This window comes from Harpia harpyja, chromosome Z (genome assembly GCF_026419915.1).
Source record: "Harpia harpyja isolate bHarHar1 chromosome Z, bHarHar1 primary haplotype, whole genome shotgun sequence".
Taxonomy (NCBI): Eukaryota; Metazoa; Chordata; class Aves; order Accipitriformes; family Accipitridae; genus Harpia; species Harpia harpyja.
Window position 1 is genome coordinate 62,496,667 of NC_068969.1, and position 17,723 is coordinate 62,514,389.

General features: G+C 46.9%; 1 protein-coding gene across 3 annotated transcripts in view; it reads right to left on the bottom strand.

The window, feature by feature from the left end:
- Positions 1 to 17,723, bottom strand: part of PSD3 (pleckstrin and Sec7 domain containing 3) — a 109,568-nt gene that overhangs the window by 45,593 nt on the left and 46,252 nt on the right. For all 3 annotated transcript variants that reach the window (XM_052776526.1, XM_052776525.1, XM_052776527.1), the window contains 2 exons: positions 15,232 to 15,290; positions 11,474 to 11,563 (listed from right to left, as the gene is read on the bottom strand). In XM_052776526.1, coding sequence (XP_052632486.1) covers positions 11,474 to 11,563; positions 15,232 to 15,290 — 149 coding nt within the window. The remainder of the gene's footprint in view (positions 1 to 11,473; positions 11,564 to 15,231; positions 15,291 to 17,723) is intronic.

Below are 17,723 nucleotides of genomic sequence, written 5' to 3' on the forward strand. Positions count from 1 at the left end.
TCCCCACAGATCCTGCCTCTGCCCTGCCTTGAGGTACAGACTTCTTCCCCCTCGGCAAACAAGCAAAATGCATTTTCATTTCCACGACAGTCAGGTCTAGCAAGCCCACCCCTACCTCACACTTTAAGATCAAATCCCAGGTGTGCTCTAGCCTTTTTACACAAACCTGTCATTACTAGGGGGCACCTGAAGGAACAGAGGATGCTTTTTCTCTGGCAACAAGCAACTGCATGCTCTAAGTTACTTATGCCACTTCCCAGAAAAGGTTTTATGTTACTTAACCCACCTGAAATTATCCACTGCTAGCGGAAAAGCTTTTCAAAGCAAATCTCTTCTTAGAGGAAATTTTCACTGCAATCAGACAGCTCCAGATGAGCTAAGCAGCAGGTCCTGACAGGTGCTACATAAATGGCCACAAATCACTCCCTATCCTAGCAGCCCCCTGCCTAGATTATACTTGCTCTTGGATTTATAAGGCCACCTCCCCAAGCACCCTGAACACATCTGAAATAATTATATTCCCTAAATATCACACTCAGACCTAGGCCAATGTGAACTACACAGAGCAATTTCATTATTAAACACAAGCTAGACTGAATCACAGCAACGTTTCTCTTCTGTTGCCCACAGCACAGCACAACTGCTGCTGCCTAAGTGCAGCAGTTCTCCACCTAGCATCCTCTGAGCTGAGGTTAGCAGATCCTCAGGAGGACAGGAGCCTTAATTCATGAGGGAACGGGTCTGGTTCAGCTGGAACCAAGCAGCAGTCCAAAAAGCCAAGCGTGACAGGCTGCATATTGTTCAATTTTACTTTATTTTTCCAGCGGAGTATGGAAAACTCTTCTCAGCTCACACTCTCCGAAAGAGAGAGCCTCCTGAGATCATGCTTTTGAAGCCTTAAATGTCTCCAGCTCAGGGGTTCAGCTCAGATTTCATCAGCGCCCGTGATTTTCATCTGCAAGTGACAATACAATTGTACTCCTGACTGAGCCAGTAGCCCTGTGTACACAGCGACCATCGTCTTCTAGGGAAAGACCACTCCTCAACATTAGAGAACTCCCACCATTTTAGAAATTAGCATGCACACAGGATTGATTTCTGTCTGTAACTGAGCAACAGGGGTTTCTGAGGGAGAAGTGGGTTGTTAACATAAATAGAGGAATAGAAGGTATTTTTTTAAAGAAGGGCTGAAATGGCTGTACAATACCAGAAAAATTAAAGCTGTCCACACCCAGGGGACCCTCCATGTGTGTCAGGAAGCCATGATCTTCCCCTTGATCGGGGGCAGCAAAGAGATGGTGGGAAAGGGGCAGAATGCAGATACTCATTCAATATTTAGTCTGAACAGCCCAGTGACACCACTGGGATGACCAAAAGGATGGTGACCCTATTTATGGACCTTCCCTACCAGCACCTCTACAGAGCAAACCATAAACCACCAAGAGAATTTGAAACTTCAGGCCAAAACAGATGCAGGAGGGGAAAAACAGAGTCTCTACTATTGCTCCCATCTCACCCTTTTAAAGCCACCCAAAAGCTTTTCACCTGTCACAGGCATTACGGCAGACTACATCACCCATAGAGGAAACAGGCAGCCGTTCCAACTTACTGTGCAATAAGCTCCCTCCCGTCTCTTTCCCCCACTGGTCAAGCTTCCCTGGGAGGCCAAACGTACTCAGTCCTTGCTTGGTCCTCCTAACATCATTCAGCAAATTAACAACACAAGAAGAAAAGCTGTGGAATTCAAAGTGAAATTCAATAGTGGCTTTTAGGGACCAAACCCAAGAACCACATTATCGTGTTTGAAGAACTCCAGTGTCCTCACACAAAGCCGCAAGAATCCATTAGCATCAGTTAGGGCTGATCCCAGTGACAAAAATACCACCAACAAAAGCCAACAAAATACATAAACACACACATGTGAATTACCTAAAATACACTCTCAAGAGCCAGTAACATATTTGTGTAGCACCGAAAAGCGGCACTCTTTAATGCTGCTATTACATATTGTTTGTTAAATAAACAACATTAAATCTTTCAAAAGATTGCTTTCCTTCTTCCTTCATCCTTGTTTTTTTTCTTCTCCCCAAAACAGACAGGGAGGGGAAAGTTAATTGTGCTGGATAAGCTACTCATACACGATGGCTACAGAACTAGAGCTCAACAACTGATCAACAGTAACATTATTGAACTGACATTCTTGTGATATTAAGATAATGACTTCTGAGGTCTGCTGACCAGGGGGAGCTGACAATCAAGATTAAATCTAAATGTCTCCAACTGCCATCCCTGTAAAGAGCAGAAATACTAGAGCAACAACTTCATTTCTTCATGCGTAAGCAATCAGGTCAACAGGAACCCTCACAGGGCAACAGCAGCTATGGTGGGAGAATGACGGATATTGACAGAAAATTTCAAAATTATCAACCAAAATTATCCACCTAGCTTTCCCCATGAGAGACTCCTACTCTCCACCAAGTGGAGTACATTATTACCAGACATTTACAGAGATGCTGCGTTTTATCCCAATCTGAAGTTACCAGCAAAAAACATCTGTTGATGTCCTTGAGAAAGAATCTTTTATTTTCTTATGGTTTATACTGTAGTACATACATCTGTGCTGTAGGGTCTGAAGGAATCCCTGGGGATGACTCTGATTTCTCTTACAATATGGAAAGTAATCCTTACAATGGGAAGCAGTTAAATTACTACAGCCCAGAAAGCTATCCCCTGTCAACTAGGCTATTGTAGCTGCATAGGCATGTGCTCTTAGGCCACTTCAACCATGAAGCAAAGCACATCAACTCATAGCACCAGGAAAACAAAAGTATTGCTCCTATGACCCCATGAGGGCAACTGAAGTCTGTATGTTTTACTTTACATGAGAAGCAGGCTAAAAGCACATCCAGCTGGCTTGTGGTCACAGACCCAAGTCATTACTACTGACTTTTTACATCAGTAAGCTTCTAAAAGTGAGCAGAGTGACAAAACCATACTGGCTGGTGGAAGACCGAATCAACCGTGGTATCACTGTACTTCTCTGGGATCCATTCTGCATCCTGAGACAAAACAAACCACTCCTAAGATAAGTGCCCTGCTGAGAATGGTGGGAGACCACAGGTTTAATGAAAACAAGCTCTTTGATAATAACAGGGATGCAAAGAAACCATGCCCCCTTTATCCTGATGAGCATTGCAAGTGAAAAGATGCCATTACCCATCCTCATTTTCCTCGCAGCATATCTGAAAACAGCTCTGTGTCACAGACTAGCTGTTGCGTTTCCTGGCAAAGCACTATAGTCTCCAGGGGAAAAAGTTTCTCCTCTTGCATTCCTTCTTTTAGGAACTATCATCTATTGTCAACAGAGCTGACAGAAATTAAGTGAGCCATATAGTAGGCACCAACTAACACAGACCACCAAGCTCCTTAAGTTAAAGCTGCCAAATGTAGCTACAGAAAACAGCAGCACCTCGAACAAATCCATAAAAGCACCAAAACCCTAAAATTCTGCACAGCTGCGACAGAAACCCACAGGGAGGTGAACCAAGCACTGGTGCAAAGTGTACCAACTCTCTCAGATCAGCTGCAAACAACTCCTGCCTCTGTCCCTGCAGTGAACACGCTTCGAGTCAACAACACCAAAATAAACCCCTCACCACCCAGCACTCCCCCAGAGATGTGCACAAAAAACCAACCACCCTTCAATGCTTCCCTCTGATTCAGACAGTAAACACAATAACAACAAAAAGGAAAAAGGGAAAAGCAAAAGGGGGGAAAGGAAAAAGGGGAGGAGAAAGGGCAAAAGGGGGAGAAAGGGGGAGAAAAAGGGGGAAGGGGGGATGGGGGAAGGGGTGAAAAAAGGGTAGTGAAAAGGGGGGGGAAGGGAAGGGAATGGGTTGAAGGGGGAAAAGGGGGAGAAGGGGGAAAAATGGGGGGAAAAAGGAGGGAAGAAAGGGGGGGAAAGGGTGGGAAAAGGGGAAAACGGGGGGGGGGAGAAAGGGGGGGGTAAAGGGAATTGAGGCCATTCTGAGAACCACACGGGTTTCACGTGGGTGCCGCCTGCACTTGCAAGCATTGCACCGTGGAAGGAGCAGCTCCAGGGGCGAAAATATGCGTAACCTTTCACATCCCTTTCCTCCACAAATACATGTACCTGTGGAGTGACGTCCAGCTGTCTTGCCCCAAAAGCAGAAGAAATCCTTCCTAACCCTCATGATTCCTGCCAGAACCTATCTGTCAGCAAGGCAAAAAATAGGTGGCTTGGGTTTGCCCCCTGTTTGTACCAGGATCTTAGGAATACTTCATCACCCGAGGAAGCATGACCTCGGAAGGAAACAAAATGTTCCATTTAACATCACAAGAAAGGAGGACAAAAAAAAAAAAAAGAAAAATCAAAATTTAAGGAGCAACCTAGCACTCTTGCTTGAAAGAAAACAGTGTAACTGGGTCAGAGAGAATAGTCCAAAGTCATTTGAAAAGTGTTCTGACAAACAGAAGAAAGGAATACCAAAGATTTATACAGCAATAATTAAAACTGGTGGAAGTACTGTTTCCTCCTCTTCTCTGTTGTGTTTGTTTTTTTTTTTAAATATGGTATAAATTATATTCCTGCTCCTCCTTCCCTTGAGTTGCAGCACAGAACTTAAATTTCAAGCAGATCAGTGGGTGGAAGATCAAAGAATGTTTTCCAGAATTTGTTTTCTACCTACATGGAGGTGGGAGTAATATGTCACAGGGACAAAAATGTATGTGTGACATTGTATTAGAGATTTCCCAGCTCAAGAAGAGCCCAAAATTCCTCCTTTAAAGTGGCAGAGCGCATCATTCCTGGAGACTACCCGTCTGTATCCTCCACAGTGACAGCACAAGAAATGGGAAGCTCTGAATGGTGACATTCATCCTCGGGAGCTGTTAAGCATTTCAGTTAAACCAGGGGACAACTGACAGCCTTGGCTATCTAACAGGCTGGAGGAGCTAAACATCAAATGATTCACTTGCCTGATCAACCTGGACAAGACACTACAGAGATCTTGCCTCCACAGATGAAAATTAACCCCCCAAACATTCATTAGGAGCCTGGTATTGAGCCACGTAATTGCAGCTAGTAGTAATGGAAATTCTTAGCTGACTCTGCTTGGGTTTCACTCCTTGCTGACACAAAAGCCTGGTGGGCTAGGTGAGATCTTCTGAATAACAATTGGAAAGCAGAGATGAAAGGTTGGAGAAGCAAAAACAATTCAAAGAAATGCAGATCACGAAAGCAGAAACAGGCCATCCTAAAATGCCTGCTTCCTAGCAAGATAAGCAATCCCTAGACCACGCAGAGGAATCCTTACTCCTGAATCACCATTAAAAAATTTTATGTTTTAAGCCTTTCGAAAGTTCTGCTTTCCCTGCTCAGGGACAGAGAGTTGGTGGAGAGCATTAGGCTTTTGCTGTTATTTTATGTTGCTTTCCTTGACACAATACCTGGGCTTATTTGACTTGAGAGAAGTGCATAGATTTCAGATTTTTCTCTTTATATGCATTGAAGCAAGTTCCTGGAGCGCAAAAAGAAAATACATTTGCATTTCAAAGGGGCAGGGAGGTGTCAGGATCTCCATTATTCGTGAGACCCAAAGCAATGCACGCATCATCATAACCTGGTTGCACAGGCATGCTTTAACTGGTTATTACTCTTACACAGGACAAATGACAACATCCAAAAAAATCACAAGCCAAAGGAAACAAAGGCTATCACAGCAGGAAGGTCCTCGCTGAGGAGGGAGGGGAGCGAAGACAAGCCGGGTGTTCCCTTCAGTCACTATGGCTGTGTGGCTCTTCAGAGAGTGAAAGGAAAGTATGCTTTCGCAAACAACTGTTTAAGACAAGGATTAATGGTTTTATCCTGCGTTCCCTGACTTTTATACTGCCAGATTAGACTCTGTTGTCTCCTAGCAGCTGAAAGGGGCCTTCAGTAACAGATCTTTCATTTCAAACAGATAAAAAATGGCTGCCCCAGAAACATTATCCCAACCGAAATATTTTTAACAGGAAAAACTTCATTTTGGAGGAGAAACAAGGAGGCAAGCTTTCTAACTGAGCAGAGCTCTGGCTTCTTTAGTGGAGCAGAGACCCCTCCACCCCGCTCCTCTGCCCACAGCCGCAGGGTGCTCCAGCAGCCACCGCTGTCCTCCTGGGGCCCTTCTGGCATGCTGCCACACGCTCCTGGCTCCCCAAATTCATCAGGCTCCCGGCTCCATTCAGCAGTAGCAGGAAGGTGGGAATTCTTGCCGAAGAGCCTCGCCCTTGAAATGGAAGAAATGCAGAGACTGCAGGATGACAGCAATTAGGGTGTACAGAGCAGTTTGATTAGTGTGATTTCCTCTGCATAAATGGGGGGGGGGGGGGATTTAGCCACCTGATGCTCACTCCCTTCTCTCCACTGAACACCTGAAATGATTGGAAAGGATGAAGCAAGATGCCAGTAATTCTCTTTAAATTGAGTGTTTGCTTTGGAGGGCTTTTGGGGGGGGGGGCGGGGAAGAGAGAGAGAGGAGGCAGAAAGACAGTGGCAAAAAAAAAAAAATCCTTAATTAAAGTGCAGGGAACTGACAGCAAAATAAGATAAACCCTACCTTGCAGCTTCTATAGGAAATTGCATATCCCAGCAATCCTGATCAAGAATTCACATCATTTAGGAAATTAAGGAAGACTGGTTCTTCAGAAGAGTCCAGCAACTCCCACTTAATTTGGTCACTTCATTACAGTGCTTCTCCAGGAGATAAGGCCTAGCCAAAAAACAGCCTTTGAGAAAAAGCAGACCTTTTACACAGGACTGGTATCTTATCTCCATCAGCAGCCCCTGCCAGGATGGCTCTAGCAAAGACCCCATAGAGCATTCCCAGTCCCTCAGCATGACAGAGAGGCTCCCTGCCAGCACCGTGGGTCAGCAAAGAGCTACCACCTCCTACCAGAAGACACACACAGCCAGGTACAACCCTGTCACATCCAGTGTTCATGTCATGGGGCAGCACAGCCACCAGAGTCAGCCCATGCCAGAGGTTGGGTGATGCCCTTGACTCCAGGAATGAAGTACCTTGGACATCGCAGATGCAGAGGACATTTACTTATGCCGGACAATACAGGCAGGTGGTACTTAGCATACAGCCTAACGACAGAGTACCCTTCCCAGGATGCTGCCTAACAAAAGCAGGGATCCGTTTCCTCAGAGGTGACTCCTTGCAGGCTCTCTGTGGGCTGGGGCAGGCATTTTCTCTCCTTGCGTAAGAAAGGTCTCATCACTGCCACCTTGCTGGAGCGGAGTTGCACATGCCTTGCCACAAGGTGACAAGAGGAAGACACAGTGGCCAGCACTATACCAGCACTTTATTCGTGGGGACCGCACCGCCTGTAGGAAATGAAGCAAGTGTGCATGGCCAAAATTAGGCTCTTCCCAAGCCAATCTCCTCCTCTTCTCACTGCAGACAATCTTGTGAACCCCAGCTTTGAAGAAAGCTATGGTCACATAATGCAAACCCAGAGTATCATCAGTGAAGATGGTATCACTGCACCAGATTAAAGCTGGTGTGAGCAGAGGAGGAAGGAACCAGGCTGCAGATAAACTGCTCCTACACTGTAGTCATGAGGTTCCTGACATTGCCCCAGACTGATTTTGTTTCCCTTCCAAGTAGGGGAACCCTAGCCATGGCCTCCCTTTCTACAGGAATAAATGAACAATGGTCTGGTCGTGATTCTCTTAGGCTAACAACGCACAGGTTGGACTTAGTTGTTTTAACTCTTTCTGATGTTCTGCTTGCTCTCAGTCATGGTAGTACTGCACCTCTCCTCCGGCTTCCCTCATTGTCCGCAGAAGCGTCTGTGGCAGCTAATCCAGGATGTCAGGTACATCTGCTCTGAGGAGATGAGCACTGCAGCTGGGTCCCTTTGTCTCTCTCGGTCTCAGTAAACCTCTCACTTGTCCCCACCTGTAAATGGTGGTAAATGTGTGATTCACCATCAGCCTTAGGAGCAAGCACTGAGCCCATCCATAGCAGAGTACTGCTGCACTGACTAGGACATGGGCTGTCACAGCTCCTAGCATTTAGCCCTCCCTCCAGGGCTTGAACTCACCAGGACAAAGGGACCTTTGCTACAGGGAAGTATAAGATCAAGGCTGAAATTCAGGATCACCTTGCCTGATCACAGCTTGATACAATATAGAATTATTTGTGTGCTTGGAGTGTGACAGCTCAGAGTCAAAGGACGGGAGTTTCAAAAAGTTTTCTTGCTTTTGAAGATTTTCGCTTTCAATAACCTTAAACCCAGGCAGTTTGACAGACCTGACAGGTGGATTTAACAGACCTGACTCACCTTCTACACCAGCCAGACCCACAGAGATAGATGCTCCTGATTTACACCAGAGAAGAGAAACACAGCTTGGGATGCTGGTTCTAATTTACAAGGAATTTGCCCCAGTTTGAAGGCATACAGAACTCTGCAGTAAGTATAAACTACCGCTCTCAGGTCAGCATGCACTGACAGCACATAACTGGAAATCAGGCTGCTGTCTCCATGTCTAGTCTTTACTAGCAGGCGATGGCAGATTAATAGGATGTGACAGACAGTCGAACTGGAGCTAAGATGGAATAAAAGGGAAGGTGCATATATCTGCCTTCCTGGCAAAGTACTGAATATATGAATACTGCAAGCAGATCCCATGGGGAGAACTATGCTTTTAATCACAGTTTGGTGTATTTGCCTTTATGGGTCCCAACTTTAAAAGCAACCTCAGATCTGACAAAAGCAATGAGGAAGAAGAAAAAGAGATGAATCTTTGTGCAGATGGGTGTACAAAAGCAAAACTCTTTTCAGTATTAATGAACAGACAGAAAGATACAAGGTGAGCAAGTTCATATTAGCATTTCTCATTTCCATCTCTAGCCACAGTAAAATCTCTGTTCTGAAAGCACTGTCAGTGACACACCGAGAATCATGTCATCTAAATCGTGCAGGAAAACAAAACAAAACAAAACAAGAAAACAAAAAAAAAGAAAAGAAAAAAAGGTTGAAGGCCTTCTCGTGTTTACCGAAGTGTCCCTATTGTTGGGAAAAAAAAATAATAAAACAAAGAGATGGCTCCCTCACAGGATTGGAGAGAAAGGTGCAATCAGATCTCAGTCAGACGTCTTCTGAGGCTGATCACACAGAAGCTAGAAGTGTCCCTCCTCACATGTTGATGTCTGCCCCTTGAAGGGCTATCTTCCTATCCAGGCAAAACAAACACTCAGGGCTGCACTCTGCACTCAGTAGCACTAAGGGTGATGGGACTGACGTTTGACTTCTGCCTGTCAGCTGACCGTCCTGGATAGCCCAGGCAGTATTTGCACCCCTGAGTCTGTGAACTGTGACCATGGTAAATGCCACAGAGAGCTTCCCAAGCCCTGGGTGAACACTACCTGCAAATAAGCATTTGCTAAGGTCTCCCCCCTCTTCTTTCCCCTCCAGCACCACTCAGCTGTGCTCCAGGGCTTGACAGAGCTTCACAAAGGGCTACAGCAGAGCCACAAGGGGAATGCAGAAAGACTGGAGATGCAGAAAAGCCCACTTGCTTCCCCACAGCTCTGCATCCCTCACCGGTGGGTGCCCGGGACCTCACTCCCACGGGGGGACACTGCCACCCCGTGGAAACGGTCCTTCCTCTCCCCGGCTCATGGGGAAGGACGCGGGCAGATGGCTCACAGCCTCACGGATTGATGCTCCTTAGCTAGCGCTGCTAATGCACCAGCAAGCCATATGCACTTCAGCACTGTGCTGAAGCAGGGCTCTGAATTTAATTTATTGAGACTAATGCAAATTTAATTTCTGCTAAGTCTTTGTAATCGCATAAATAGTGGCAGTGTGGCTGCTGCGGACACAGTGATGTAGCTACTGAAATGCACAATTACTGCCAGTCGCTCCATTCCCCTCCACTGATAAATCAAAACAACAAGGGGCAGATCATCGGCAAATCTTCAGACAAGCCAGATGAGAGACCGAGGCTGCATGCCCCCTCTGTCCCCAAGATGTCAGGGTCAGGGCAGCACGTGGAAAAGGGCAGAAAGCCTCAAACAAGGCAGGACACCAGCACTGGGTTTCTTCCATCCTGCTACATCCAAAAAATCCTGAGCCCTGGTCCTTGCTTTGGGTGGGCTGGTGAAAAGCCAGGCAGCCTTAGCATTAGCAGGTCAGCACTAAACACCAAGATACAGCCCCGACCACGTAATTCTGTCAGCAGGAAAATAAACAGCAGGTGAGCACCAATGGAAGTCTCTCGTCAGTATGCTCAGAAGGTTATTTAAACAGAGTCTGGAGACCTATTTATTCAATAAGGGCTGTAATTAGCCCTCAAATTAATCTCAACACATCCCTCTATGGGAGACTGAGAAATAAGATTCCTTGGGAAAAAAAAAAAAAAAATTTAAGTGTTGCTGCTGACAGATGAATACTCTGTATCCATTTAATACTCTGTATTAAAAAATAAAGACATTAAATCTAAAAACAAGGGGGTTGAGCTTATATTCCTAACTCCTTAGTAAGAACTGAGGCAGGAGGACCCAACAAGAAGCTCCCTGAAGAGGCTGGAGAAACTGAAGAACCTACCAATAGTAGAAAACAAAGTCTGCCACTTGTAACTATGCAGGTACATACACATCTCACAACAGGCCTGACACAAAACCCACCAAAGAGACAGTAATTCTTTTGATTTACTTCGGTAGGCTTTGGGTCAGCTCTCAGATGCAGCAACCTCTCATTTTTATTTCCATTACCAAAAAAGAATATTATGAACTCTACTGTATGTGCTCCTCTCTTCATTCAAACAGACTGCTGTTTCATGCCAGCAATCAGACAAAAGAGAAATGAAACAGTCTCATTATTATTGACAATGAAACAAGATTCGTCCTGCTCAGCCTCTTTCCCTGTTCTTCACATTTAACTCCTGGCACAAACTTAATGTACAAGACCTGAAGCAAAGCAGCCTGTGCCAGACAACACATTCTAATCTGAAATTACATCTCCTGCTCTAATGTGAAAACCCCAAAGCACCTTTGATGAAAAAACACACACGCCTTCCAGATACACAGAGCTCAAGATTAGCCCTTAGGTACTCAATAGTCAGAACCAACTGGCTGCTTCTGTCCGCTTTAATCAGCAGACAGCACTCTGGGACAGCATGACTGCATGAGCTTACAAGACACACAGCTCTGGAGCTGGCCCTGTTGGAGTTCAATCTCACCTCTCCACACTGCCCAGAGTCTCAATCACAATCAAGTGAAGGCAAGAGGGAAAACAACAGAATAAACACTGCGTATATATAATATATGTTCTGGGAGGAGAAAGGTGCCCATCACTTGTTGTGTTTGACAATTAAGATTCAGAAAATGCAAGCAGCTTGTTCTGTTTTGAACCACCTCTCACTAAAAACGAAACCCATGTTCTGCAGTTCATTCCTTACCTTCAACAGCCCTTTCGGGAAGTCTTTGCCATCGTTCATCCCCTGGAGGTTAGCAATGAACTCTTGGCAGGTCATCTTTTTCCCAATGTTCTGGAAGGGATGGCAGAGAAACACAGCTTCGTATTCATGTTGCTTTCGAAAATGACATAAATAAGCAACACCCAATTAATTGCATCTCCCCACTCTCATTTAAGCCAAAGGCAGGCAGCACTAAGAAGGCATTCCCAAAATTACTGAGAGACAAGCATACTTGTGTGAATATAGTTAGAAAAGGGAAGGTGCATTTGGACCTCAAGCCCCACACACCCATCCAAAAAGAAAAACAGCTAAATACTGGCGGGTAATGAAGATGATGATGATAAATCTCCCTGGTATCTGCATGGTGCCTTACACCCCCATGTCTCCAGAGGCTCTAGCAGCCTCTGATGCAAAAGCTCTGCTTGAGCCTGCTGTGGGGCATAAGGAAACAGCTGACTGAGGCCCTTTCCAGACCTTTCTCTTATGATTTCCAATGTTCTCTTCCATTTGCAACTGCCCTGAGTTTGAGTAAGATGCCCAGGAGCAGCCATTATCTTTTCTGATTCACAGGCTGAGGCTGTCTTGACATTTCCATAGGATTGCTCTCTTTTCTCTCTTTCTGTCTAATTCTCAGACTGAAAGTTGCCCAACTGAGCCACAAACAGGAAAGGAATGGCTATGTTCATGTAGGATCCTAACTGCTCCATTTGGAGGCTTGAGGCTGCCCTAAACTGGTCTTGGATCCACAGTCTCCACGTCTCCATCACCCCTCAGAGAAGGTGTCAGTATTCAGTCCCCTGCGTGCCCCGAGTGCTAGAAGTCCCACGCTTGGCACGCAGCAAGCCTTAGGAGTGGGCAGCAATGACAACACTGAGTTGGTGAAAAAGGAGCCCAGAGAGTTCTGAGGAAAGGGAAGCAGCCTGGGATGAGCTGTGAAACATGGTAAAGGCAGAGGGAAAACAGGGCCCCGTGATGACCATGGTGTCTTTGGCGATGCCACTGCTGCCAGTCAGGAGAAGGGGGTGAAGATGACTTCTCCACAGTCAAGGTATGCCTTGGCTGCAGAAATACAGTGGAAGAGCTTTATGTGCAGACAGTGACTTGGGTTAGGAGCAAGAGCCCAAGTTAACACAGGAGTGGAGCCCAAAGAAGCGCACCAGTCGGTAATACAGGTCATTCGATGTTACAGTTACATGACAGCTTGGACTGCACATCCTCCCCTTCCGTAATGTATGATCAGGGAGAGATGGAAAACCAGCAGACCTTGACTGTCAGCCTCAGCTAGCCACAAAGGAAGATTCTGCAACCTGTGGCCAGCACAGACCAGCAGAAAGAAGGCAGACAGGAACACTGGAACAACACACTGCTTCCCATATCAGGAAGGCTCCTGACAACACAGTCTGGCTGTAACCCTGGGTCTCTGGTTGCTAAGCTTCCAGAACATAGCTCATAACTGCAGTCTTTGGGTGCAGGCTGGAGATGTTCTAGGAGACCTGCAAATGCTTTCCTCCCTCCCTGAGACAGACTTCAGCCTGCTTCTGTTTGTTTCCTCCAGACAGCAGTTTGCAGCTTCCCCATGCTGACCAAAACCAACAGCAGTGTGGCTCATTTCATCCACTGAGATAAGTGGCATTGCAGAGGAATGGCTGTTTTGCTCCAGGACCAAAGCTAACATCTCCACACAGTGCCACACAGGTTCCATAAGATGTGCCTGGCAGTCTAGAGATACCTTAAAAGTCTCTAGCATCACAGTCTGGGTGATGATGTCCCTGCAGAGAAGCAAGCATGCATCTCCAAGACACAGCTAGCAAAAATGACTTAGTTAAAAAGAGAATGAAATGTGGCAAGACTGGGATAAATAAAGGGATAAGTCAGAGTTTGTCTACAAGAGTTAAGGGAAACTGTGAACTGAAGGCAGAGCAGCTGCACTACAGCCCTACAAGCAGTTGAGCTTATTGTGAAATAAAAGTGTCCACACTTATGATCAGTATGTCAGCAACAAATGGAGCTCAGTGTAGACAAGCCCTGTGACTCATTTGCTTCCTGTTCTAGCAGAACCATGGTAAGGATGGGTCAGAGTATTATCTTTGCTAGGAAACAGGCAAGTAGTGTACATCTGCAAGGGGCTGCATTCCAAGTCAAAAATGCCCAACTTACCACCTATGTGGAAAAACGTAAAGCGATAAGAGGAAGACCAAAATTACAGGAAATCGGGGAGAGAGGGAGAGACAGAGAAAAGACACATGCAGGAGTCTGGCAAACATTACAGCTGCGTACACATAACACCACACTAATGACTGCCAGCAGCATAAGCCTCCAAAGTTACACACTGCAACAGCCAGAGTCGTCCTAGCTTCAGCTGCAAATCTTCATCATCAATGATGGGTCAGAGACAGATTGTTTATTCCAGTACCTAATGAAGACAGTAGGGCCCACTAAAGCATCACAGGGAGCGTTGGGAAATGCTGTCAGGCTGATGCACAACCATTTAGTCTCCTCCCTGGACTGCAATGCCAGGCAGGCTGGAGAGCAGGTGCCCCGGGCTGCTCATCGCTCTGGGGAGCAGGATACCTGTGCAGGCAGTCTCAGGTGTGCTCAAGAAAAGCCGTGTATACCAAGAGGCACACTGGGGCACGTTCCTGTACCTCGGCTCACCCTGTCAGGGAAGGCTCAGCCTTCAGAGAAAAAAATTCTTCACAACTCCCTTCCCCCCCACTTTTACAATTTTCAGACAAAGGCATTCAATTAACAGGATGTGGGCGTCAAAACCCCTGGGGAAGCACACACAAGCCTCGGCTTCATTACCTGCACCCGCCGCAGAGCTGCACCCACGGGGGCCAAGCAGCCCTTGGAGACAGACCCAGGATGCCTCTATCTCCTGCTGCCCGACCCACCACCTTGGCAGTGCAGGGCCTCAGCCAGAGAAGCCCTAAAGCCACCTGGCTGAAGCCACTGCTCCTGCATGCTACCATGCCATGATCCCTGTGTTTTCCCCTCTCCATCCTGACTCCAGGATGGAGGAAGCCTTCTGTTAGCATGGCAATACCATGCATAGCAGGCACATTGCACCACGGGTGCTGAAATACATGTCCTAGGGCTGGCACCCTGTACCAGTGTGACTAAGAGGACTCAAACTGGCATATTATTTCCACCGGGCAGGCAGCAGGGAGAGGTGTGCAGTGGGGGAACACAGGGCTCCCACTCAGGATGTCCACATCCCCCCTCTGCTCTCTTGGCTCTGGGCACCCTGTCATTAACCTGGCCGAGCAGAACTCTGGTTCCACCAGATCTGCCCCCTGCAACTGGATGCCTGCAGACATCACCTTCCTCTTGTGACCTTCCCAGCAACTCTTCACCTCCCTTCTTTCTTTTGCCTTCCCAAATGTTTTTACATCCTGGAAAGGGGAAGCCAATCCCAACCACAGCTTCCTGGCCAGGGCCACCTGCTGTAACCAGTGAAGGATGGGAAGCACACCAGGTAGACAGGGGCCTGAGGACAAGGAGCATCCTCACACATTATGGCAATGCCAGGCACAATGCCGGCTTACATATAACTGACCTGGGCATGCCGGAAAGCCCTGCCCAGGACAACAGCCTGGGAGTGCAGCCTTCTCACTGTTTGCTCTCTGCAGGGTTGCTTTAGGAGCAGGCCACCAGCAAGGGGACTCTGCTGCCAGAAGACCACCCCCTCCAAGCCCAGAGTCGACGGGAGCAGTCTACACAAAGCTGTGCATACTCACGTGGCCATGCAGGTCTGTGTTCAGCAGCATCATGGCACATGTGAGACAGTGAACTCCATCTGCAGAAAGAGACATAACCAGAGTCACACGCAAACTCAAGACTGGACCTTTAAGAACAGCTGAAACTGAGTCTCATAGCTGAATTGAGTCTGTTCCCTTAATAAGAATCTGTTCTATCAAGAAATACAGATAATTAAATAAATGAACAGTGAGGTCATCCTACAGCTGCCAAGCCAGAACAGCCTTTCTTTCATCTTTTAATGACTGTCAAAACTATCTTGCAGCACCCATGGATGAGACAAACTAGACAGGAAACCACACTGTCACCCGTTGCTTGCTAATACCAATACCACAGCCTGAATCAGCTCCCTCTTCTTCATTTATTTCAGGGCAGAAAGGCAAGAGTAAAATACACCCATTCTTCCATGCAGAGTGGATACAACACAGTATCCTGTTTTCCCCCTCCTCTGGCCCCCTCCTCATTCAGGGCTCAATTAGACTGAATTTTGGAGAACTTCAGTCAGCTATTTACACTGCCTTGGCTCCATATTGGGTAGAGAGTGCTCCAGCAATTCCTAAGGTGGTCCTGTAGCAAAGGCCCTCAACAGTGAGCCAGAAGAGACAGATTATATCCCTAGCTCCATCCCTGGAGTCACTGTGGCAGACTTGCGAAAGTCAGGGTAGACTATCATTTGCAAAAGAGGACACCAATTTCATAGTCCTCATTTTCCAGGCACCCCTTTTAATACCCAAAGTGTATTGGCTGTGCACAAATCCAGACAAAGGTGACAGTGCCCATGGTGCCATTTATCACCTCTAAAAATCCAAATGTCTCTAGCCAGTTTCCAAACGTTAGGAACACATTAGGAAAAATATTTTCTCCATTCTCTTGTTCATAAACACATGGTGCCACCTTCCCTTCTCTCACAGGGGTGTCATAAAGACACGGAGTCATTTATGAGACCTGCACACACTGCAGGGAGATGTACATAAAAACCATTGTAGCCGAGACCAGATGACTACGGACAGGTCCCTCTGTGCTGTGAAGGAAGAGGAATGGGGATGAGGATACATATATCTCACACTCAGTGTGACTATCACAGGCTTGAATCTGTATGAGATGGAGCCATCACAAAAAGATGTTCCCCAAGGAAAGGACCACGTTTTCTTACAACGTTCGTACAGGCCCTAGCACCCAAGCAATGTGGCCGAACTGTAGCTGAGCATGAAATGAGAGAAGAACTATTATCGCTAGCAGTAGTAAGTCTGAAGCAGCTTGAATCTGGGGCTGTGGTGCTCCAGTTCAGGTCTATGTATTTCTTTAGAGTAGCCTGTCCTCTCATTTGCAAACTGCAAATGCATCCAGAGGATGGAAAAGGGAAAGAGGAAAAGAGAAAGGCAAATGCAATCCTGGATTTCCATCGAAAGGAACAACCACCATATTTCTGCAGTGTAGCACTTGACTACTGACAGCAGAAATACAGCATCAAAATTATGTAGAATCCTGGGCAAAGACTGCAGGACTCACTTTAATCTAAATGCTTACTCAGGCTCAGAAGTGGCAATGTCCCTCCTGCACCCTGGACTAGAGTAAGGCTGCCACATCAATATGCAAGTCATCATTTCAGTCTGGATGTGACACACCTACTCTGCCTGACGGCCTGTGGTGCCTTGAAACAAGAAAGGCATTACAAAGAGGACAGAGATAGCATGGGAGCAGATCCTGTCTTACTGCTATTCCCCTCCCCGGCATGCCAGCCAGTAAAGCTGACCGATGCAAAGTGGACAAACTTTACCTCACTGCAACGGGGACAGGTCACAAAGCAAGGGGCAAGGAAGTGTGGCAGTACCTCCAAGTGTAGCAGGTCCTTCTCGCTTACACTTGAGACTAACAGCACAGCTTAGCCCGTGATTATTTTCTTTCTCGCCCTCCTCCCTTTCTCAGCATGTGATCAGCCCGCACTGCAGTCAGGGCCGCATGCCTCTGCCAGCATGGCTGGCTGAACGCAGCAGCTACGCCAGCGGACACTTTGTCCTCTTCTCCAATGCCAACTTTCTCAGGTTTGATCTGTGTGCTTGTTTGTTTCCCCCATCCATTTCCAAAATGACTGACAACATTGGCAAGGAGGCAGCACTCCGGCTGATGTTAGCTAGTCGCAATGAAACCATACCAGGGTCTGGATACAGCACCCAAAATTCACCCCCACAACTGGCAAGAACTGGCATGCCTGCTGCCAGTGCACGCAGAGACGCAAGCACTGAATGGAGCATGGAAAGTGAACAGCTTCTCTTCTACTGAAGATGGGACCTATCCTCATCCACATGTGTGTAGCTAGCATACAGGTACCCACACACGGTGGAAGTCAGCGAGACCAGAAACCACAAATGAGGACATTCAAATCTGGAGATGCTACACCTGAGGATTTACACTGAGGAGGCCTAAGCACCTTTCCTGACTGGGGATGAATACAGATTTTTCACTGCCTTACCAC